Raw genomic sequence first — 26,350 nt, forward strand, 5'->3', positions numbered from 1 at the left:
ATTTTTTATATGCAGTTAAGTAGAAATATATAGTTAAGTAGAAAAACCCCTACACTGTGAGAGAATCTTATAAAATTTTTTTTAAAATGTTAATTTCATATTATATGACTAGGATTTTTAAAAAATATATATTATTTTTTTAACACAAGTAGCAAATAGTGCAACTCATGCTAAATAGTATTTGCAGATGCAAGGATATGTATTAACCTAATATCCCCATTTCATAACAGATGTGTAAGCTAGTATGAAATGTTGTTAGATTTTTATTAGATTTTTAATACAATCTCAGACTGCCTACAGTTGCTGAGCTTATCAAATACTATGAAATACAAAAAAATGTAAATTCTCATATTAATTGTAGTATATATTTTGGTGAGCAAATAAGTCTTCATTATTTCTAAATTCTCATTCATAAAGTCAATTTCTCATCCCCATAGGTTTTAGCAAGAGATCTCATTAAAATCACAAATAATACAAAAATGCTACAATTTTACAGAATATACAATGGAAATATATTTAGATTAATATGCATCAGGAAACACTAAACTATAAGTGATACCAGGAAAATACAGTATGATGGACAACTGCAATTATTAACAGATAATTTACAGTACTTTTATTATTTTACAGTAAAGTAAAAATTTGAGGACTTTTGCTTAAAAATTTATACAACGATTGTTACATGGACAATTTCTTATTTTAGAGTCTCTAATATTTCCACACTATATGTGTATGTTTTAAGAAAAATTATGTACATTTATATTATCAAAGTATCAAATCTTGATTCTAGTATTACAACAACCACAACAACAACAAGTCAAAAACCTAAAGCCCAGCCATTCTTTCCAGAGATACTCTGGCAACCAGCAATAAAGAAATTTCTACTGGACTTAACTTTGGAGAGGAAGGAACAACTGAGAATTCCTCTTCTTTGTCAAGAAATATGACAAATAGAACAATAAATACTGTTTTTCATACATTCAAAACAGGAACTTCTTTCCTATTTTTGGCTTATGTTGCCAGCATCTAAATTTTATTTTCTACATCAACAAGAAAGCAAAATGCCCACTGTGAAACTACTGTGAGGATCAACACTTCATTTGGTATCTAGTGTGACTTCTACTATGCACAATTTTCTGTTAGGTACATGCATGGAGAGACTCATGGGATCAGGTAAGTATAGAAATACTATACTCAGTGCTATAGCTTTAGGAGTGATATGAAGTGAGTTAAGTGTATCACAGAGTTACTGATTAGTTAATAGAATGTGGAATTTTTTTTAAACAGGAAAAAATTTAAGAAGAATTTAGACTCGACTGATTCAATAAAACTTTCATTTATAATTATGGCAGACATTATGCTTTAGACTCTGTTAAACATCCTCTACCCCCAAGATTCTCCTCTGCCCACTCACTCCCACAAATGACTTTGTTCCCAAGAAAATATGTTCTCTCAGATTTGTTTAGAGACCATAATGTAATCCAGTTTTGGGGTAATAAGTAATTCTGGATTGTGTGGATCAGTAGCCTATAATTCTTTGTCATACAAACTGAGCTTCAGAAGGATATCATGGAAGACTTAGTTGCTAACATCTGTGAGTACATCTGAAAATGAAAACAGATAGCTAGGCCATTAAAAATTTTTTTTAAAAAAGATTGTTTTGTCAAAATAGAGCAATAGGAGAAAAATACTAAACCCTAAACGTGCCTTATTAGAATGTATGTAACACATGATTCAGGAAAAAGCATTGCTTCTCTTTCAACAAAGCTGCTGAACACTTTGAAAGGCATTTCATCCAACTCCAGAATCCACCTTCCAACCTTCCAAATGTTTTTTTTTTTTTTATGTACACCTTAAAAATGTTTTTTCCCCAAGAAATGTCCCATACATTTTGGTTAAGAATACTATGTAAAACAATGGTTATAATATGTAGCAAAAGTTACTTTAAAAGACATACACATACTACCAGTTTCACAGGACAAATATAAGTGAGTAAGGACAACAAACTCCAGAATGTGTTTTTATAACTGTAGCAACAGCAATAACTCCCTGGCGAACTCAAACAGTTTTTTTGGCAATGGTGGAGGTTTTCTGCATTTGTCACTTGGATACAACTGCAGAATGGTTGTCTAAGACTGCTTTGTTTCCTTCCACATCACTTTAATGTGACGTTACTTTTTTTAGAAAGAATTTTCACATTTTTACCTACATGTGAATAAACCCCATTAAAATCTCCCAAGGGAATTTTTTACAAATTCTCTATGCTTATGTATTCCAAATATAGATCCTACATAATTTTTGTTATTTTTTTTAATTTTCCAAGTTAACTTCTTGGAAACTTTTGAATCTTATGCTAATAGAAAAAAATTGTTTTTCTCTTCTAAGAAAAATGAATAAATTCTCTTTTGGAATTAAAATGACCTACCAAAGCAAATGTAATAATCGCCTGTATATATACAATTGTGTCTACACATCTGTTATTATTATGAGCATCTTTTAAAATAAGACCCTAAGGACAGGAGTGCTTTACTAACCTGCAGTGGTCTCTGTTTATCACTGCTTTTAGGAGATTTCAATCCACTTGTTTGCTGTTGTAAGAGAAGTTGTCTTGCTGCTTGCAGAGCCTAGAAGTAAGAAGGGGATGATATCTAAATATTTTTTATTTAAAGTTAAATTGATTATCAATTACTTTGTATGAATACCCTCACCTCCCTTTATAGTCATTATTCTTTTTTTTCTCCAAATGTGCAAAAAATTCACAAAACACATGTATGCAACTTTATTCAAAATCATAAAGTTGCATGTAATCCTGTAGGAAATTAATTTGTTTAAAGTGCATAAAGGAAAAATGATCAACTGGATCAATAACCCCATTTCTACAAGGAACTTGTCTTTGAGTGTTGAACTAAAATGCCCACTCCCTTTTAAATTATCATTCAATTTGCATTTTCATATTACAATTTTGAAGCAAAAGCAGTAGACTTCAAGTGTTACCGGAAGCTGTAATTAAATTTGACAAATCAACATCAGATTATCTTGAAAGTGAATTAATAAGGATTTTCACTAAAGATTAAAAACACTTTTTTTGTACTTACAATTCAAGGGGAAACCTCTCCTCTGACAAAATAAAGTGCAGTTTTAATGCCAAATAAAATTGAGTGGTTTTCATTTGCATTCTTAGCAAAATCAGAGAACAAAGAAATTACCACTCAACCAATCAGGTTTGTTTCTATGTGTGACAGAATACCAATCAAAATAGAAGATGTTTTCATTTATTTTTATGTTTTCTTACCCACTCAGGAAAATAAAACTTAACATAAGAAACTAATGTAAGCATTTCATTTACATGAGGAGGGGCAGTTTGGTGAATGTACTATATGAACTTATCTAACAAAAACTAGGGTCACAAAACAAGATTCATCTTAAATTATTTTAAAGGTAGCAATATATACTACCATTAAAAAACAACAATGATAACAACTTTTTTAGAGCCTGTATTTAAAAATTCATTTTCATTCTTAACAACCGAGTTCAATGAACACTAGGGATGACAATTTTCAACACATGAAACTAAAATAAATCATTACCTTACTTTGTTATTTACTGTTTTAGAATGCAAGATACATTTTTCATAATGAGAAAAACGTCATTAAATTAATATTCTTCCATAATAATTGAGATTCTCAGCTGATAAAAAGTATAATTTTGATTGGAATCAATGATCTGGTTTTTAAGAGAGTTTCCAGTATCCATGACAACAGTTGCTTTGACAAGATGTGCATATGGCATTACACTGCCAGCTGGTGTGAACAATGTTTGAACTACTGCATTGAGATGCTGAGCAAACAGAAAAAGTTGCCACGTCTTAACCCTCAGGGAAGGCAGTCATCCCCTGATCAATTATGAAAAGACAGAGAGAGGGCTGCTACAGTCTGGCTCCAAGCAAGTTTTCTGAGAAGGCAGGCAGACATAGAAACCAAAGTAAACAAACCGAATGCAGGAGCACCATCTCCTAACAACATTGATTTGTCTTCCCATAGCAGGATCTGGCACCGTTTGTCAAGAGCACTTTTTACATTTGGAGACACACTCACTCATGACGATTTTCCTTTTGTTTCTTAAACTTTGCAAGTAATCACAAGTCAAACTTAGATATTTCCAAGGATGGCACATGCCAGTGAACTCAGGAAATTCATTATGAGAGTTTGGTTTGAAGGAAAAACAAGTAAATATCAATTCCATAATTACTTTATTACAAGACTCATTGAAAAATCTCACTCAGTAGTCTAAATAATAAAGATTTCTCCTTTTAATTCAGCTTGAAAAATTAAATATGAGTTGAAATTAACTAAATTAATTAAATTTTTATGGAAATTACTATAGTGTGACCTAGGGTGTGTCTATATAAAACTTTCAAGATTAAAAAAAAATTCAGTCAATTATTTTTCCTGTTGATGACAAAATCCACACAAAATTTGGCTTCTTTTTTCATATACTTACTTTCTTCTTTAGAGATAGTTCATCAATATACAGCTTTATTTTGTATTAAGTTCTGTAGTCATTTATTATCTCAAAGGATTCTTTTTTTTTTTTTAAGGATTCTAATGAAGAATTTGGAATCTTACAACCATGAATTACTAGGACTAAGAGCAATTATCAGAAATCATCTAATCTGACCCCCACCTTTTAACAAATGGGAAAAGTGAGGCTTAATCAGTTGCTTTACTCAAGGTCACAAAACAATTTCTGAGTGCTTTGTTCAAGGTCTCCTGGCTTTCTGGCCCCAGTGCATTCCAGTGGGCCACACTGTCATTATTCTGTCAAAAGAATCCCTAGATAGCAATGGGTAAAATTCTAGTAAGGGAGACTATTTGACAGTGTAATGAATTATTCTTTATTCCTAAAATGAACATGTCCAATTCTTGAACTTAAAAGGAAAACAACACAATCTTTCTATATCCTGTATATATAAATGCATAAAAAATTGTCATAGAATATATGTTCTTTTTATGGCTAAATGTCCCCATCATGCTTAATTTCAAAATCATTATGTATTCCACCAATACCTGATAGAGCTCTGTACTCTTGTATAATCTTTATCATCTGATCAATTATTACTAAGAGAAGTGCAGTATTCTAGAGTTGGATAAAACCTTAAAAATTGTATAACCTCACTTTTTCACTTTGTAGATAGGTAAATGAAGGACAAATACCATGATAACTTAATTAAATCACAAAGCAGTAATAGAGCTTTGTGTCTTTTTGTCTTCCAAGCCTAGGACTCCATCCATTATATTCCTTAATTCATCTCAATTCAAACAAGAAACCCAATGGAATATATGAATGCTCAGTGGATAAGAAAAAAAAAACACTAGAAAATTAGATATAGGAAAGCTATTGCTCATGAAAATATCACTAGCCAGAAGCATATACCTGTATTGTTGATAAAGGAGTAAAAATAATGATGGGACACCACATGACAGCTTGGTACAAAATGCTGCCACTTTCAAAGTACTTTGGTTTTCACATGCAATTACAGTTATCTTTAAAATAGTTGAGGGTCATCTTCCAATACAAACACTTATTAAAAATAACTACTTGCCTATTTCAACATTCTTTTGTTAGCAGCAGAGATTGCTATAGTAAACATTAAGAGATAGGAGAACAAAAAACAATTCCAAGAAATCAGGAATGATTTAAAACTCATAAGCAGGAATCTCTGGCAGACTGCATTCTGACTGCATGCATCATATGACATTTTTATTTCCAGTATTCTTTGGGGCTGACTTTCAATAAACAATTGCTCATAGATGTTTAGCTCATTTTGCAATTTATTATTGTAGCTACTCAAATGATGAAAGATTAGGAGATAAAACATTTTCATCAATATAAGGTACTAGGTGTCAACTTACATAAAATATTAATGTGAAAATCACTTACCACTTCTATTGATAAACAGAAAAGATAAATTCCAGGGCCACTCATAAAATTCTACAAGTCAATTAGGTATTATATGGTAATCCTCCCTCCTCAAATTAATTTAGAACAAAAGGCAAGAACTGTTTACAAAATTTCCTTTAATAATGACTGAATCTGATTCAAATAAACAAGAAAGAGGTTTCTAAGGCAGCCAAACCATATCTAGTTTCCAAAAACACATTTGTTTTGAATTAAGGGTGCACTTCACTTAATGACATGATCTAATTTTAGTCAACCTAAAGAAAATTAACATAGGGTATTTTCAAAAATTGGATCAGATTAAATGCTTTGAAAAAGGGATAAAAACATTTATAAATAGATTTAAGGTACACATTTTGTTGGCCAAGGAGGTGTGAGAATGCACATATTTTCCAGAACTGAGTGCATTTTGCTCTAAAATATTTATTGAAAACGTCATTCCTAACAGTTACTGTGTAATTCCGACTAAGCTAAACTTTTGAAAGAAAAGCAAAGTTTAAGCACATCACTCTTCTCCAGTAGTATTAACTTTAAGTTTGTGATGAACTAAACAAAAAGCAATTCCATGCAGTAGGTCATCATGAGAATGAATTTAGGGTGAAAAAACTTTGTAACCTGTCAGAAAAATACTTTCCCTCCAGAGAAACACTGAATTAAAATTATTTGAGACTAGTTTAGAAATAACCAGTAAAACCGAAAGTGTTGAGTATGCTTAGGTTTATAAATAACTGTTTTTTCTGAGTAAATAGATGTATATTTTGGGAAGAAACAGACATCACTCATATCTCTCCCCATAAAAATAGGAATGCTTAACCTATCAGCCTGTTGCATTTGAGACATTAAAATGAAAAATGACATCTACGCCCATTAATATCTTCAATGTATAAACAGCACAGCGTGACACATTCTTGAGAGCTGAAGGCTACAAAATCTCTCTGAAACATAAATAACAAAGCACTCAGAAGCATATTTGATGTTGATATTCATCTCTGAGAAAAACACTGCTGCCTAGGCTTCTTATGAAAATAGATGCAGCCCAAATGGATCTCCTGTAATTGGTTTCAGATAGCGAGGTCAGAAGAAATATGATACAAGAAACGATTATGTGGAACAGGCGAAACAAGAATGTTTACACAGGCACTCCCTAGTTATACTGACAAGGGTGTATACTTTGCAGATAACCAGAAAAAAAAAAAAATTGCCAGCAGGACATCCAGAATTTTGCTCTTCATACTCATATATGTTAACCTTTAACATGTTATATCTTTAAAATGCTACTTTGAACACTGAATATAAAATAAGTTTCCAAACAGAATTTCATTTTCTAATTATTTTCCCAACTGTAGTTGATAAAAACGTATATTCAGATCCTTCCACAAAGGATATGAATTCCTATTCTGTTCGGCCTTTCTTCCTATTATGTTCCTGCTAAGGAGAATATACTGATAAATGTAATCTGAAGTCTCATAATGCTATTTAATAGAAGAAAATTAATCATCTAATTGTCATAACCTATTTTCAAACAGCAATCTATCAGAGTGAAATTATGCATCTGTAGCTATTGACCCTTCATTTTATCATGCCTGATACATAATTAGACTAAGTTTGTTGAAAAAAAAAGATAATTATTAGAAAATATATTTTTAAATAATTGTTTTTTACAGTATATTTTATATAAAGTTAGAGAATAAATGTGTGGATATATTGTATTTGTATTGTACATCACTATGGAGGCCAAATTTAAAAGGTAAAATCATTTATTGTAGATTATAATAAGAGTAATTACTTACCAAGCTTCCTATTTACTAATCTAACGTTGGGCTTTTTGGGCTTAGTATTCATGCTATAGATCCAAAGAAGAGACAACTGAGGTGTTGATTCTGGATAGATCTTCAAGTCTGCCTCAGAAGCAATGAAGTTCTAAAGATTCATGTCTAAATTCAATACTCTGAATACCCAGTGCAGCTGGAAACCACTGGAAGACCTCCAAAACCCTACCATGGAATAAGCCTGTTAACAGCAACTGATGCTGAGACAGGTTTTGTTTTCTCCAATCTCTAATCATGCACTTGGTTTAATGGCCTGAACATATTCTCTTCAGCGCCAGCATTTCCCAGTCTGCCACAAATGAAATGAGTTATCCACGTATTTACGTATCCATCTTCTCCACTCTTCTGATGTTACTGATAATGATGCGTTAATAGATTATCTAGGAGAACAATATTACCTATAATCTGACTCATTAAAATCATCCTTCATATTTTATGGAATTCTGCCCAACTATAAAATCCCCAAGTATGAAATGTAAAGATGAATCGGAACCAATTTTATTAAAATGATTTTACAAGACTCTTTTTTCATGGCACATGTTCCAAAAACTACAAGGATTTTTTAAAAATATTATTTCTAGTTGTGAATGAACACAATGCCTTTATTTATTTATTTATTTTTTATGTGGTGCTGAGGGTCCAACACAGCGCCTCACATGTGCTAGACAAGCACTCTACTACTGAGCTACTGCTACAGCTCTACAATGATTTTTGTGCATCCTCTTCAATATTTATCTTTTTGCTATGAAATATTTTATTATTTTTCCCCAAATACTCTGAATTTATATTTTGATTCTCACATTCTAGCGATTTTTTTTCATTATGAGACCAATATCATCTTTTGTTTGGATATGGATTGAAGACTCATTATTGCTATCTTGCTATAATTTTTACTGGCATATTAGATAATAACTGAAAATACATGCTACTAAATTATAGCCCAATATCTGAATATAAACTATTATTTGAATCCTTTGTTTTGGATTTCCTTCTCAATTTGAAAGATTGCAGAAGAGATAGTGTTGGTAAAATGTTTGGAAGGATAAAATACATAAAAATTACTTGTCATTAAACATTTTTGTAAGTATGCTCATAAATCAAGGGAAGAACTAAACACTGCATACTTGAGGAGACAAGGTGTGATATGAGATTGTTTCTACCTCTGGGGAGTTTACATTTAATAAGGAACATTTGGTTGAATGTCAAAAGATCATAAACAATGCTAGCTGAAAACAGGAATCACAAGAGGTACCATCAAAATAAAACCAGCAGGACTTAGAATGGATAGGAAGAAACAAAGATGACTCCAAAATGTAAAGTTAAAGGTAAGGGAGAGAAAAGCATACTGCTGCTCCAAGGGGGGAAATCTGATCACAAAACAGCCTTGGAGAGAAGATCATGCTGTGTACCTCCTGCCATCATAACCAGAAGATTCCTGAACTGGAGTAAATAGCCCAGAGCTCTACGTTGACAGTGGTCACGTTGATAACAGACACATAGATGTAGGAGATGAATGGGTAGTTAAGGCAAAAAGTTTTTTAGATTGATGATAAAGAGAAGCAAGAGAGAGGAAGACTCAAGGTCTAAAACTTGGGAAACACTATTTTTTTGTGGGGGAAAATGACGAGATAGTGAAAATGAAAACAGTGAAGCGTTAGGACAGCTTAGTATTAAAAGTCAAGCACACAGACCAAGGAAACAGAGGATACAATAGAGGATATTGAAGGAAACTCACTTCTACAACCAGCTTATTTTTGACAAAGTTTCTGTGAACAGGAGATGGAGACAGGACAGTGTTTTCAATAAATGGTGTGGGGAAATTGGGTATCCAAGTGCAGAAGAATGAGACTAGACCCCCAATTCTCATCAGTTGCAGGAAATAAGACTCTAAATGGATTAAAGACTTAAATGTAACTGAAACTGTGAAACTACTAGAAGAAAACAGAGGGGAAGTGCTTGAGGACATTGGAATGGGCAAGGAGTTTCTGGATATGACCCAAAACCACACGAAACAAAACAAAAAAAGAAAAAATAGGATTACATCAAACTAAAAGGCTTCTGAACAGCAAAGGAAACAATCAACACACAAAAAAGAGACAACCTCTAGAATGAGAGTTGGCAAATTGTATGTATATGACAAGGAGTTATTATCTACATTATGTAAGAAATTCAAAGAACTCAATAGCAATAAACAAAGAACAAACAACAACAACAACAAACCAAATCACTAAATAGCTTTATTTTTAAAATTACCAGTAGATCTCAACAGACATTTTTTAAAAGTAAATATCCAATTGGCTGATACAAGAAGAAAAAAAAAGTGCTCAATATCCCTAAGTATTCAGGAAATACAAATCAAAAATTATTAAATTAAAAATGGAACTACCATATGATCCATCAATCTTACTATTGTATAGATAGCCAAAAAAAAATGAAATCAGTATGTTGAAGAAACACCTGCATTGCCATATTTTTTGCAACACTATTCACAAGAGCTAACATATGGGAGCAACCTAAATGTCCATCAACTGATGAATGAATTAATAAAATGTGGCACGTATATACAGTGAAATAGTAATAGTTAGCCATAAAAATGATGAAATTCTGTCATTTGTGACACCATGATGGACCTGGAGATCATAATACTATGTGAAATAAACTTAAGTACTGTATGATCTCACTCATATATGGAATTTAAATAAGTTAATCTCATAAAGAATTTGAGAAGAATGGTGGTTACAAGGTCTGGGGAGTGTAGTGGGTAAGGAGGCATGGAGCAAGATTGATCAATGGTTACAAAGGTACAGTTATTAAGAAGTTCTGGTGTGCTGTTGAACAGTAGGGTAACTACAGATAAAAGTGATGTACTTTACATTGCAAAAAGCTAGAAGAAAGGATTTTGAAAGTTTCCAAGGTAAAGAAATGATATGTGTCTGAGTAGATACGTTTAACCTGATTCAAACATTATACAATGTACACACACAATGAATCATCACATGGTACCAAATAAATATGTGTGATGTTTATTTTTATATATTAGGTAAAAAGATAAGTTTAATTAAAATGACTTCCTAGCCTGGAAGAGTTAAAATAGAGAATTACATACAATACACTAATTCCACCCCTAGCTATATAACAAAAAGAACTGGAAACATATGTTCCTATAAACAGTTGTATATAAATGTTCATAGCAACATTATTCAGAATGGCCAAGAGGGGTAAACAACCAAATGTCATTCAACTCATGAACAGACAAAGTGCAATGTATCCAGAAAATGGAAAGATGTTCAGCAATTAAAATGAATGTGGTACTGATACAATATCGATGAACCTTTATTCAAAGAGAAAGAAGTCAATAAGAAACTATCACATATTAGGTGATTCCATTTGTGTGGAATGTCCAGAATAAGCAAATCCAGAGACAAAAGCAGATGAATGGTGGCCAGGGCCTGCAGGGACAGGAGAATGTACAGTGACCACCAATAAGTAAAGAGTTTCTCTTTAAGGTAGTGAACATGTTCTGGAATCAGGATGTGGTCATAGTTGTAAAACCTTGTTGTTACAAGGACTGAAAGGGAAAAAAAATCATGAAAGGAAAGAAGGATGGATGCTATTTTCAAACACCAAAACCTCAAAGAGGCTTAAGGAGTGATGAAAGTTCCTCTCAATCTGATACTTTCTATGTCACCCATCAAAAGTAAATTCCCACAGATTATTGTAGTGGAAGTTAAATTAGAAGAATTAGGGAATCCATGGGGTTGGGGGCAGGAATCATGGCCATAAATGCAAATAATTATTTTGATATAAGTTGTTTTGTTTGCCATTTGTCATTTGATGAGATTAATAATTAGGGAGGAATGAATGCCTTAATACATAGGAGAATTGAGAAAGTTCCCAGAAAGGATGGGACAGTACTATGTTAAGGGGCAGGTGATAAATTTGTCAGGAGAAGGAACACATCATCTTCTAAGAGAGGCTGGAAACATGGGAGTACAGGCAACTCTGACAGGCAGACAAGGGAAAGGGAAAGAGGCCACACCAGGTGGTCTCAATTAATTCAGAAAATAAGAACTTGTAGTTGTGTACTGAGGATGAGAGGGATCTGGATTTTAGAAGACAGAAAAGGAGGGTAGCTTTTAAAATTCATCATTCTAAGAAATACAGCTGATAGAGTAAAAAGTGGCATTTATGATATTGTTAGAGTAAGGAACAGGCCTCTGCACACCCAGGCAGCACAACGTAGATGGGTGGCTTCGGGAACTGCACAAGGAGCTGCCTGCTCTCCCTAGGCAGGACCCCTGCATCATTACTCCTTTATCAGTTTTTGTAATTTTTAGCCTGGCCAAGGTGCCTGGAACCTCTGATTATATCAAGGATTGAGAATGAGTCACATACTCTGTGGACTGGTTTTGTGCATTTTGAGGACTGATGATCTCTAGCTTTTAAACAATAGCAAAAAAAAAAAAAAAAAAAAAATCTGTCCATGATGCTGGTACTTTTGGCATAGCTGACTCTTTTAAAGCTTCCTTTGCACCTGAGAGAGAAAGTATGATGTGACAATGTCAACTAGGTCTCAGAAGACGTCTTTTACTGCTTCTTAGTTGACAAATGGAGACTACTTAATCACACTGAAGCTTCATTTTCTCACCTATTAAATGCAGTCAATAATACTTAATTCTGCCTATGGGTGATTTGTGAAATCAGAGAGCATGGTGTATTTGAAAGTATTTTAAAAGCTAAAATGTAAAGTGGTATTATTCCCAGTGAAGACTTATGAAGTGACAGGATTCCTCTATCGGATGTCAGTTCTTCCATGTACATGACACTGGTCATTTGAGACTGACTCTTGATTCTTAGGTTGATAGTGACTTTGCTAAATAGGTATGTGCATTTTAACTAAGGGGCCTGGCATACTGTAGTTTCTAAAGTGTATTTCAATTTTTAGTTATCTGCAATCTGTTCAAGTAAGAAAATGCCCACTGATGAGAAAAAATATCTCATTAGCTTCATGTTCTGTGATTTTTTGGAAAGTTGAGTTTGAATTTTCTCTGAGAATTTGAGGATTTAAGGGGAAGAGTATAGATAGGAATGTACTCATAGACACACCCCTTCTTTCCTCAGCCCAGCACAACATCTACATGAATATATATGCATTACATATGTATAATATGGGAAGTGAAAAGGGCAAATATGGGGTTCAAGAAAGACAAAAAGAAAGAAGAGGAGAATGCATGTTTATTAATTGCTCATGATATGCCAATCATAAGTCTAAATCCTTGCACATACTCTCTCACTTCATCCTCAAGACACCCCACTTTTGCACAGGTGTGTGCACTGAGGCACAAAGCAGGTAGACCATGCACCCAACTGTTCATGTGGGATCTGAAGTGGAACAGGAATCTGAACAGATACCTGGCTGATTTAAAGCCATGTTTTTTCCACAAGGGTTAGTCAGGAAGACCACATCAAGGAAGAGACTTTAACACAGAGACTCAAGTGAAAAGTGGTTGGATTTTAGAGAACAAAATACATTCTGAGTCCTTAATAACATTATGAGTTATATCAACAAGAACCACATAAAGAATTGTGGGATGCTATCCAAATTATAATTCTTTTTAATTGTTTTATGAAGAAAATAAGACACAGAAGCTTCTAAGGGAATTTTATTCCCCTTAAATGATAAACTCTCTGAAGTTAGTTAGCACTTGATTGAGGAATTTGCTACAGAGAAGTAGCTAATATTAAGGAAAAAAATAATAAATACCAATCACAGCCAACCAAACAACAACAACAAACCCCTCTTCTGACAAGTAGTAAGTAAAATGTACTATTTTCTGATAGAGTTGAAACTCAGGTTGCCAGTAAAATAAAGGATGCCCAACTAAATTTGAATTTGATTTTTATTTGCTAAATCCTGCAACCTTAGTTAGAATTGAGTATTTCAGAATATGTTGTTGCCATCACACCAAGATTTTTATTCATTTAAAGGTAAAAAGTACTGGTCATCGCATCAGAGGAATTGGTTTGGGGCCTCAATAGTAATAAAGTCAATTTACCTACATTCACAGATTAGCTAGAGGAATGACCTGGGGGCTTGGTTACTTTTCAGTGTGAAACGATGCTCATGGGGCTATACATGGAGAGCAAAAAGGCAAGGTGGACTATCCCAAAGAGGAATTGTACACACTTTTTAAAGAGCCAGACCAAGAAAACCAGAGGGAACGTTTCTTTTAGAGTTCACATTCTGGTTTCTTGCAATTGGAGACATAGATATGAAACTCTGTGAAACTTTGGTTCTCTATTCACTTTCCCCTCAGCAAAGAGGAGGATCAGTGGTCAGGACCCTTGAGGCAAAGATTGTGACCCTGTTTGACATCAGGGGAAGGAAATACTCTTGCAGATCTAAGGAAAAAGGCCTTGAGGCAGAAAGCTTCTGCATAGGTAATTCAGAAGTTAACAGGACAGAGGTGGCAGAGCAAAACTGTTTGAGAAGTGCAGGTACAGGTATGGGAGGTTCAGAACCTCCAAGAGAAAGCCCCAAAGCTAAAATTGGACTATTCTTAGAAGCAAAATGACTCAGTTGCCAAAGAGGCCTCAGAAATCCCAAGTTATAATCCCAGAAACATTCCAAGTTTCTGTGTGACCTCATTTCTATCATGGATGACCTGTGAATAAATTTCTTCTTCCCAAAGTTTACAACTTACTAATTGGTCTCATAGGATAACTGAAATGGTGAAACATAAAATTCGTTGACGAATTGCTGAGGGAAGTATTGCAATTATTCAAAAATATTTATAGAGTGAATGAAAGAAGAAATACATTTAAATTAAAATCATAGAATTTTATATTTTTAGGCTTCATTATTTTCAATGTAAACTAACTATAAGTACATATTTGTGTATGAAGAACTGATCCTATGTAACATTTTGAGGATAATCCCCAAAATTAGGTTTTAGAGATCTTGGGCAAACTAAGTTTAGGAAGAAACCCAGGGTATTTCCATTTTTTTGTTCCAGCTACTACTGAATTTAGGTTACATTGCCTTTGGCATATAATGTGATTAGCTAAAATCATTAAATTACACTGTCATATTTTTTTCAATGAAATAATAGTGATAATCATCATCACCTGAATACACCAATAACTACATCATTGTATGTTTTATGGAGTCATCGGGACACTTCTCCTAAGCATTTTCTCTAGTGCCCTGAGCTTTTTAAAAGTTAACTCTACTAAGAGGATGAAATATATTTCTGACTTTAATTTGATTTGCTTTGATACATCTCTTATAGAAAGTACACATATGAATAAAAACTACAAGCATTCATCTAGAAAACAGTGCCCAGTAACAATTTGAGAATGAGAAACTTTTAGGACAGAAACTTTTAGGACAGCTTCTTGCTTGCATGAAATGATGTGATAGGACTCGGTTTGAGTCCCTAAGGTTTAATGTTTCTTCACTGCTGTGTCTTCATTCTCCAGCTTAATTCTAATATGACAAGGAGACATGAGAAAGCTGGGAGAAAACATGAATGCCTGCCTCACAAGTGCATCCAACAAATTTGCTCAGTGATTCATTTGTTGAAGATGCACATGAAATCGAAAGCCAGGGAGCAAGACTCCACATCCTCTTTAGCACGAATAATAGTTCTACTCAACACTCCAACTCACCTGATAATTTTATTTATTATTTGAATATATTCAGTGTTTCTAAATAATCTTTATGTCTCCAAGAATGCACAGCATGGTAGCCTGCACCTTGTCACTCAAAAGTTATTTAACTAAAAAAAAAGTTTCTTTAAACATTTCTAAACTGGCAAAACACAGGAATAGCTTAGCCTGCTCCAGACATTCGAAATATAACTTGTACACTAAGTTAAGTGATGAGACCAGCATTCCCTCCAGGAGCCATCAAAGTGCCTTCTGCATCAGAAAGTTCTCTACAGACCTTAAACTGGTGGCTCAGAAAGACTGACTAGGGATAAAATAACACTGAAATTAGCACAGGTAAGATTTCTTTTCCTTAAATACTGTATACTCAAGACTTTTCAGTATTGATATTCTTTATCTCTGTCATTGTTTTGTTTTTTAAACAAAAAAAAATACTATTAACTGCTGGAAATTTTTACATTAGAACTCTCAATTATTTTAAGAAAAAGAATCTACACCTGTGAATATTTTTTGTTGTTCAGTTTAAGAATCTGTTTACATAAAATGCAAGTATTTTCATGCTTTTTCAAGATTCAGTCACCTATAAAATCAGAATCCTTTTAAAATATTTTTAATTTGCTAATATACATATACCTATAGAAGTAATATGTGTAGGAAAAAAACTTATTTGGGCAAAGAAAATGCAGTTGTTTTGAATTAAAAACAAAAACAAATTTCAGATTCACCAAATACAGCATTATTTCTAATTCTTAGAAAACATATTAATTTAATGTTTTAAAAATTTAAAAAATTATTAATATTAAGTCTTTTTCAATTTTTGCATTTTAAGTAATGCCACAATGAACTTTTTATACAATGCAACCTTGATATTATCTACCCAAATTTATACATATTCATATGCAGATAATAAATTTTGATTCATATTATCATAATACTCCTTCAGAATACTTGTATGCATCTGCAATCCCACCACAGAGTATGAGAATGATGGTTTTACAATCCATACTACACCTTATCGCTCCTTTTTGGTCTTTTTCTAAACTTAAGTGGCAACAGTTGGCTTCTCATTAGAAATTGACATTTTAAGTATCAATTTAAATGTATTCAACATCTAAATTTAGATGTAGTCAACATCTAAATACATATTTTTATTCATTTTAGTAGCCTTGTTTAGAATTAATGAATTGAACAGACTGTTATAACAGATACTTCACTCCTTGATTAAACTAATATTTACTATATTCTTACTCTGTTAGGGACTAATGATGAAACTGTGTACATGCCAGACAATCTCTCTGTCCTCTCAGTTTGCAATTTAATGGCTCACAAGTAAATAATTACCTGATAGTTTAGTATTTAATTATTTTTGTTTTCTCATTATATTACATACTATATGATATAGATAAAGTATATTGGTCCTATTCTGCCTCTAAAAAGAATCATTCACAACATGGTAGACAAAAATAGTGTGAAAAAGTACTCTTCATTAAAAAATATGAAAATTCCACATGGGGTGAATTATATGTGACTAGCACAGATGACAATACTTTGAATGAAAAAACTAATGTCCTCTCATTCCAAAAGTAGTTTATATGTAAAGTGAGAAAGGACTATTAAAAAGCAAATAACCCATAGGATTGATAAGGACCTAGTTATTTTTCCCTGTGACAGAGTACATGCTAAAATTTCCTTCAAAAAGTGGCTTTCATTTTGTAATATGTAAAGTTTCTGCCCAAAGGAATAGTTATTGAAGCTATTTAACCACACATTTTTAAGGCAAATGCTCTCCAATTTAATGTTTCTCTTCTTTAAGTTAATATTGGCTTGCTACTGGAAAGGAAGCACTTGAAAGAATGCTTATTTAAAGATAGATATTTAAAGCTGTATATTAAAACTTTATTTCTGAGGGTCACACTGGAAAGATGCTTTGCAATCTTGGAGAAATCCCAAATGGCCTGAGGTCAAAATGGCCCTTTTCTCCCAATGTCACAAAAGATATTAAACCTCTCATAGAAGGGGGGAATCTGTTGCCTCCACAAAGGCTTCTTAAGATTGCAGAATGATCTATTTAAGAAGTGCGCACTTTCTCTTGGCGGACACATTTTGGCACTCTCTTGTGATTATCCTCATTTACATAGCTGGTACCTACCAGGGCATTCACCAGAGTGGAACAATAAGCTGTGCTTGCTCAGATCATCTTCATCTTGAAGGTAAGCCATTATCCTGAATCCCGAGACATGCTACTGTGAAGTCCCTTGGTGTTTCTACCACTAACACTCCTCTGTTGTTATAGGAGAATGCTTACTGCCAGAATCCTCTGGCAGAAACTCAATTTCGGAGTCCAATACTAATTCATTACAAAGTCTGCAACAGCTGGGACAGTGGTATACACAAATGAGGCATTCTGAAATTTGAGTACAAATCCAAAATACACACTCAGGACTTTCCTATGACTCCATAGCCATGGAAATAGCTATTGGGGAAAAAAGATCTTGTGAACATTTCATCTTGCCAACAGCAAATTAAACCTTAGCAATTTCTGCCTCAATGGAAGTACCACCTCCCTGTGTTTCTATTACTAAGAACTGTTTTAAAGGTCCCAGTATGACATGTTTGCTGTATCTTGGAAACAAGCAACAAAACATAAAATGTAGGGGAGAATATAGGGGACACCTCAGCACATCTATTCACAGGACAGTCACCACTCTGAAATCAAAGGTGATGCAAAGATGAATTAGAGGTAGACACCAAAGAAGAAGGGAGGAGTAGGTAAGAAGCAGGAGAGAAAGTAGGAGATGACAGTGATGAAAATCGTGAAAATGAGCAGTGAGACTTTTAAAATTTTCTTTAGTTTCTATGGTTACTTACTTGAAGAAGTTTATCAAATAAATAATGAAGTTGATTAAATCAGCCAAAATTTTAAATTTCTTAACATTTCATAGATCCTTGTGTCAAAAATGCTGGTATTGGTATAGGCAAGGCTAGAAAAAGTACTTTTATTATACTGTGGTAACTGCATAATATTTCACTATCAAACATTTTTTCATCTAAGTTAGTTAATCAATTCCCATTTGAGAACAAAATAGAATCATATCATATACAAGGAAAATTAAGGACACTTTTTCATTTCATAAATTTCTTTGAATATTATTAATATACACAGATATAATGTGAAGCATTAACATTTTGCTGAAAAAATAAATTGGTATATCTCAAAATATATTACTTAAAATTATTTTGCAATTCTATATGCACTGCAGTGCAAAAGAAGAGAAAAAATGCATACATTTATAAATAAGATAGAGGTTCTTTTCATGGGTTACCTGAGATGCTTAGAAAATCAAATTAAAAATACAAAATGTGTTTTTAGTATCTATAAATATAACAAAATACTACAGCATGAATTTAAGCAAGGAGTTAAAAGCTTTGTGAATGAAGAATGATAAAACATTCATAAATTAAACTGAAGAAGACACAAATAAATGGAAAGATATAGCATGTTCATGAGTTGGAAGAATTAAGAATGTTAAAGTATCCATACAACCCAAAGAAATTTACAGATTCAATGCAATTAAAATTAGAATCCCTAGACATTTTTCACCCAAATAGAAACAATGGTCTTGAAATTTCTATGGACTCTCAAAAAACTTCAAACAGTCAAAACAATATTGAGTAAAATAAACACTCACTACTTGATCTACAACTTTATAAAGCTACAATAATTAAAACCCCCATTAAAAATAGATACATAGGTAAACTAAAATGAATAAAAAGCCCAGAATTAATTTTATGTATTTACAGGTAACTGATTTCCAATAAAGTTGCCAAGAACATATAAGGAATAAAGGACAGTATCTTTAATTAATTGTGATAGAAAAACTGTGTATCAGTTGGCCATCTTCTGGATATGCAGAAGAATAAAATTAGATTCTCATCTCACAACACACATTGCAAAATCAACTCAAAATAGACCAAAGACTTAAAAAATAGACCTGAAACTACAAAATCAAAAGAAACAATAAGTGAAAATCTTGATTTTTTTTTGGATTAGCCCTAAAAGCATAGAAAAATGAAGCCAAAAATACACTAATGCAATTACATCAAACTAAAAAGTTCACAAGAAAAAATCAACAAAATGAAGAGACAACCTATAAATGGAAGAATATGTTTTTAAACCACATGTCTGATAAAAGACAAATATCCAAAATAGATAAGGATCTCTAACAATTGAACAATAAGAAAACAAGCAGTTCAATATAAAAGTGGGCAAAGGACTTGAGTAGGCATTGTGAAGGAAGACACAGATGCTGGTCAACAAGTGTAGGAAAAAATGCTCAACATCATAAATTTTTAGAGAGATGTAAATTAACTGCACAATAAGACATTAACCGATACCCATTAGAATGTCTCTTATAAGATGAAAAATAACAAGAGTTTGTGAGGAGGGCTGGGATTGTGGTGCAGTGGTAGAGCATCACCTACCATGCATGAGGCACTGGGTTTGATCCTCAGCACCACATAAATGTAAAATAAAGATATTGTATCCACCTAAAACTAAAAAAAAAAAAAAGTTTGTGAGAATTATGCAGTTGGTGGAAATGCATATTAGATTCATTATAAAAACAATATGGAAATTCCTCAACAATATGGAAATTCCTCAAAAAGTTAAAAAGAGAACTACTACATGACACATCATTTCCACTACTGGGTACATCTCAAAAGTGAATGAAGTTTATTTGTTGAAGAGATTACTGCACATCCAGGTTCACTACAATATTATTCACAATAGCCACACTATGGAATATCCATATCCATCAACAGATGAATACCTAAAGAAAATATGGTACATATATGCAAAAAATACTATTCATTGCTAAAAAAAGAAGGGAATTCTGTCATTTGTCACCATCAGGATAGAAGTGGTGGATATTATGTTAAGTGAAATAAGCAAGGCATAGAAAGACAAATACAACATGATTTCCCAAATAATTATTTATATAATAAAGTCAAATTCATAGATGTTGAGTATAGAATAGCAGTCACCAGAATGAGGTTGGAGATGTTGATCAAAGGTCACAGAACTTCAGTTAGGTTAGACAGGAGAAACAACTCAAGAGCTATATTTTACATTTTGGTAACCATAGATAATACCAATATATTGCATAATTGAAAGTTGCTGGGGCTGGGGTTAAGCTCAGCAAGCACATTCTTAGCATGTACCAAGTCCTGATACCCAGCATCATGCCCAAAATTGCTAAGAGAAAAGATTGAAAGTGTATTACCTCAAAACACTGAAAAGTAGGTTGCCGCAGTCTGGCTGGGCACAAAATAACCGGGAGGTCATGAGCCACTTGTAGGTTCAAAACAGGAATTACTTTATTGCCACAATCCAATGGGAACTCTCCAGAACTCCACAGAATCTCCGCGAGAACCAACGGGAACTCAACGGGAACTCCACCGAGAACTCAAAAGTAGCAGGCTCCCAAGGTAGCAGGAGCCGCCTTATTGCCAGACAGCAGAGGTTTATATACACAACTGAATACACAGCTTATTTCAATTTAGCATCATCCAATTACAGCAATCAGTCATTATCTTAATAATTATACACAGCTTAACTTAATTATCATCATCTTAATGGCTCGATGGCATTACTTCTCAATCACTCCTTCTGGCAAAATGCCAGGCGCCATCTTGACTTGGTTGTGGCTCTCAACAGTAAGTGAAATAATGCATATAATAACTTTATTTAGCCATTCCACAATATATACATATGTCCAAACATCATTTTATACAACTTAAAAACACATGAATTATTACTTGTCAATTAAAAATTTAAATGATAAAATCTATACTCAGGCATGAGGATAATGCCACAAATAATTTCATACAATAGTAATAAACCCTATCTATATGGAATTCTATTTTGGATTAAACTAAGCAAAAGTTGGCCATTTACTATATGTCCTTTGTATGTGATATTTAAGAATGGGTAATTTAATAATAAATGGTCCCAAATGGACATTTAAATAAGAAAAGTCTACAACATCAGATTCTAAAAAATTAAAACTCTTAGTTGAAATTTACCTTTGAGAATAATAGTTCACTCTGCAGATTGATATTTAAATAGAACTTCAGGGGGAAAATGTGGACAATACTGAAAAATAAATCAATCTAGAGGGCTCTTATTTTCAAAATTCATAAAATTTTGTAATTATTTTTGATTGACACATAGTATGTGTACAGATTGAGCTAAACATAATGCTTTGATTTGTGTATATATTGAATAATGATCACCTTAGAGTAATTACCATATCTGTCACTTTAAATTTTTATCCTTTCTTCATCATGAGTACATTCAAAACTCCTTTCTTCAACTATTTTGAGACATATAATGTGTAGAAATGGCCAACAGATATATGAAAAAAATGTTCAATAGCACTAGCAATCAGGAAAATGCAAATTTAACCCACAGTGAGACATTAACATAACCAATTTAGGATAAAATAAAACAAATAGTGGTGAGAGTGTGGAAAAAAGAGGAACTCTCTTACACTGTTAATGGGAACGTATTCATATACTCATTAAGGTAAAGAGTATGGATGTTCCTCTAAAAGTTAAAAATGGAACAACTATATAATCCAGAAATCCAACTACTGGGTATAAATATCCAAAGGAAAGAAAATCAAGATTTTAAGGAGACACCTACTCTCCAATGTTTATTGTAGCACTATTCCAAATGGCCAGGACTTGGAGCCAACCTAAATGTCCATTAGTGGATAAATAGATTCAAATGTTATACATATGCATAATGGATTACTACTCAGTCCTAAAAAGTATGAAATCCTGTTGTTCACTATAGTATGGGTGGACCCAGAGGAAACATTGTGTTAAGAAAAATAAATCTAGCACTGAAAGATAAACACTTCATGGTTTTACTTACACATGAAATATAAAGGTAAAAGAATGGTTACCAGAGAATGAGGAGAATCAGGGGAGGATGGATGAGGAGAACTTGACCAATAGGTACAATGTAATTAGTAGTAGTTAGACAGGAGGAATAACTGCTGCTCTTCTAGAGAACACCTGAGTGAATACAATCAAGAGCTCTTCTATATAAAATTTTAATTAGGAAAACTATAAGTCATGCTAAATTCTTATTTCACTTCACTAAGGATAGACATCTATAATGCTTTCCTATGCAAATGGTCATCAGAATCACGGAGAAATCTATTTTAGAAAGAATGATTTGGGGGGCTCTACTCCCAAATATTCTGATTCAATTAGGTTTGTAGGTGGGTCTAGGAATGTCGACATTTTAAAAACTCCCCAAGTAATTTTGATTATTAACCATGTCCAAGAACTATTGCTCTACCAGGTAAAATTATGATGACATTATTAATCATACCGGTAATTTAATTGTAACTGTAACAGTACATTGTTACTATTACTGTTATTATTAGTAATACTTGTATCACAATGCATTACTCAATTTATGGGAAGTAAAAAGGTATTCCCTAACCATTTGTTGGTTCAGTTTCTACTATATTTTATTCACAAGTGAAACTACAATGACAGAATCAAACATTTGCAAGCTTAAAAAAAAAAAAGCCTGAAGAATAGTTCTTTAAACCCTTTTATACAAAGGTTCCTTAAAAGACTAAGAACAGGACTATCCTATGACCCAGCTGTAACACTCCAGGGAATTTATCCAAAAGCAAAGTGAGCATTCTGTAGTGAGACATGCATACCCATGTCTATAGCAGCACCAGTCACAGGAGTGAAGTTATGAAATCTGCCTGGCAGTCAGTCAATAGATGAATGGATAAAGAAAATGTGGTGTACATACACAGTGAAATTTTTCCGAGTAATAAAGAAAAATGAAATTATGTCATTTATCGAAAGATGAATGGAATTAGAGAACATCAGGCTAAGTGAGACAAGTCAAAATCAAAAAGTCAAGAATTTGTATGTTTACTCTCATAGTGAAAACTAGAGGTTTTTTAAAAAAGCAAAATAAAATAGAAGAGGCACTACTAGAGTAGTCAAGAGGATTGGGGGAAGAAGGAGAGAAAGGAAAGGAGAAGATCTGAGGAATGAAACATAAAATTAAATGACGTGCATATATGAATTAAATTCTTCTATTAAGTGTTATTATAATTCACCAATACAAATTAATAATAAAAATCCTTCAATATTATTCTATGGAAGTAGACCTAGAGAGGCTAACTAACTTATTAAGGTCAGAGTACTTTAACAGTATTAATCTGACTCCAAGAATCCAGAGGGTGTTTTTTTTGTTTTTGTTTTTAATTTTTCTCATTATTCCACTAGTTTACAAGGCATATATACCTACAAATAAAATTAAGACTTGAATAATTCAGATTATCCCATTCTTTATTTTCCCAAAGATGATTCCCTTCTTCAAGACAATATTCCTTATCCATGCCATCTCTTCTAGAGAGCTGTATGGAAGCTTTTGCCTGCTTCCCTACTCATGCTGTGGGAAACTTCCCTCTGTGATTCCATAAGAACTGTCAACCTGCAGTCACTTCATCTCACTCACCATGCCAGGCCCAGAGCCTTGGACATCTGGATTCAGATAGGAGAAATCCAGAAACTATTATTATTTAAGTTACATGATGGTTAAAAACAAGCTTTTGAGAGTTGGTGTGGGTTCTTATACAATGTTGTTTCCATGGAAACACAAACGCCTATTTCTGAACAATTAGTTTAGAAATGGCTGTGTGCAACAAAGCCTATTAGTAAGTTGGGGACCATCTGATGGTGCATCTGGGTTAACGACAGCATTCACAAACATACTCTATCATATCAAGGTTTGCACTTCTCTGCTCACTTTAAGAGGGTGTTGCAACAAGAAACAAAAAAGCCTATAAACAGGCACCTGAACATGAGTTTTACAAAGTATAAAGTCAATCAACAATTATACTGAAAAAGAAAAAAAACACCCAAATTATACTCAAACAAAACTAAACCCTAAAGCTATAATATTATAACACTTTCCAGTTGATAAATTAATAATAAAGCTATTTAATATAACTGAGCATTTAAAGTGTAATTTTTTTCTATCAGTTTAACATTTAATTTCTTATTGCTCCCTACCAAATAAAGGATTATTTGGTAGGGAGAAAAACTAACATTTTATGCCATATTACTGAAAGTTAATTGCAGGAATAATTACAAACAATAAAACATATGAAAACTAAGTGATTATGCACAAAGAAATTTTAACAATTAAATATAACCTCAAATTTATAGAAAAGGGTATTCTGGCTTTCAAAAGAAAATAATGTAATCAAAAGTTCATTGGAATGCCACAGTGGGATATTCTTTTTTAAGTTACTAATGAATTATGAATTTAATGTATGAACAAAATTTTATTTTGTAGCACAACTGTCTAGTCACCAACCCCTGAAGTTTAACTTCTCAACTGCATTCCAATACATGTCCTAAGGCAAGTTGTCTGATAAATTCTCCTCTGAAGATTTGGCTAGTCTTTGGTTCCTTTCTGAATTTATTCCTTTTTCCCCTACATACTCATTGATGCAAAAGCTTTCTGTTGCAGAATTCTTTCTTTGATTCTTAAATCTTTTTTCATTACACCAGCACACAACCAGTTTGTATCAAGAGACACAGGGAAATGTCAGTATGTATTTTTTTAAAGTGCCCTTTATGGTGTCTTCATATCCATTTGGTTCAAAAGTTCATGCATTTGTCTACAGAAAGTCTTAAACTTTGGGAAAAGTTTAAAATTTTATAAAATAAACCTTGTAATTTAGAAATAGCAAAACAAGTCCTTCCATAGAGTCAAACATTAAATTCAAATTATATCTCTCTATCTTCTTATCATTCTATTTTCATTTTCCATCATCCTGCAATTCATTTCTTCTGATTTTTTCCACAAGCCTTAACACTGAATAATTGGTGTAGCCACACAGAGATTAATTCGATAAAATAGACACTGGCCTTTAGGAATTTAACTGTACAGGGTAACACATTAATGCCTAGAAATGAAAGCCCTGCATATGTACAGATGTCAGACAGTTTAATTACAGTGACCTGAAGAGTTTGGTTCACCTAATTCAGCAGGTCTCAAACTGTATACTCACTTTAAATGGGAAACTTTAAAATAGGATACAGTAACATGAATTTTCCATCTTATAAGACATGAATGTAGTTAGGACAAAGACAAATGGTGAACTTTCCTTCCTCTGGTCATCATTCACGTGTCTATCTTTTCCCAGTTTTCATCCACCTTTCATTTTTCTCACCAGTCTATACACTGACTACCACTTCTTTTGTGCATGTTTTCTCATGTACCTAGTCTCAAAGTGTTTATGAGCATCTTCTCTCCTTCTGTTTTCCTCTTCCATTCTCCTCTCTCTCTCCTTTCATTCACTGGGTACTCCCACTCAGACTCAATCTCATCCACATTTCCCGAGTTCTTTGCTCCATGCACCTGTCAGTAAGGTTCAAACAAATATTTGCTAAATCAATGAATAACTCTAAAATTTTAGACTGGATGGTCGCTCCTTTCTTTCCTTTCCTTTGTGCTCTTCCCTTCCTTTTGAATGTTTGTCAAACCCCCATCACCCTTTAGGACTAAGCTGGAATATCACTTTTGCTGCAGTCTCTTGACCTATCTCAACAGGAGGATGTTCTCCCTTGTTATTCCACACCCCACCATAATCTATCACATTTAAAATAACCCTTCAAATAAATAATAAAATATGTACTTAAAAAATCATGTGTGATCTTAAGGGTATGGAATATGTCCTGAGTACGCAGTTTTGCATCTAACATCTCAGTACAGTTTCTGGCATATAACAAGTACTCAATACCTTGCTGAATGAGCCCTGAATGTTATCATTTGT

At 33.1% G+C, this 26,350-nt stretch overlaps 1 protein-coding gene across 11 annotated transcripts in view; it reads right to left on the bottom strand.

Moving 5' to 3' along the window:
* The window catches only part of Foxp2 (forkhead box P2), a 542,292-nt gene that overhangs the window by 150,124 nt on the left and 365,818 nt on the right, over positions 1-26,350 (bottom strand). For all 11 annotated transcript variants that reach the window (XM_078040333.1, XM_040291576.2, XM_040291575.2 and 8 more), the window contains one exon: positions 2,535-2,624. In XM_078040333.1, the coding sequence (XP_077896459.1) occupies positions 2,535-2,624 (90 nt within the window). Of the gene's footprint in view, positions 1-2,534; positions 2,625-26,350 lie in introns of those variants that run through there.

This window comes from Ictidomys tridecemlineatus, chromosome 2 (genome assembly GCF_052094955.1).
Source record: "Ictidomys tridecemlineatus isolate mIctTri1 chromosome 2, mIctTri1.hap1, whole genome shotgun sequence".
Lineage (NCBI taxonomy): Eukaryota > Metazoa > Chordata > Mammalia > Rodentia > Sciuridae > Ictidomys > Ictidomys tridecemlineatus.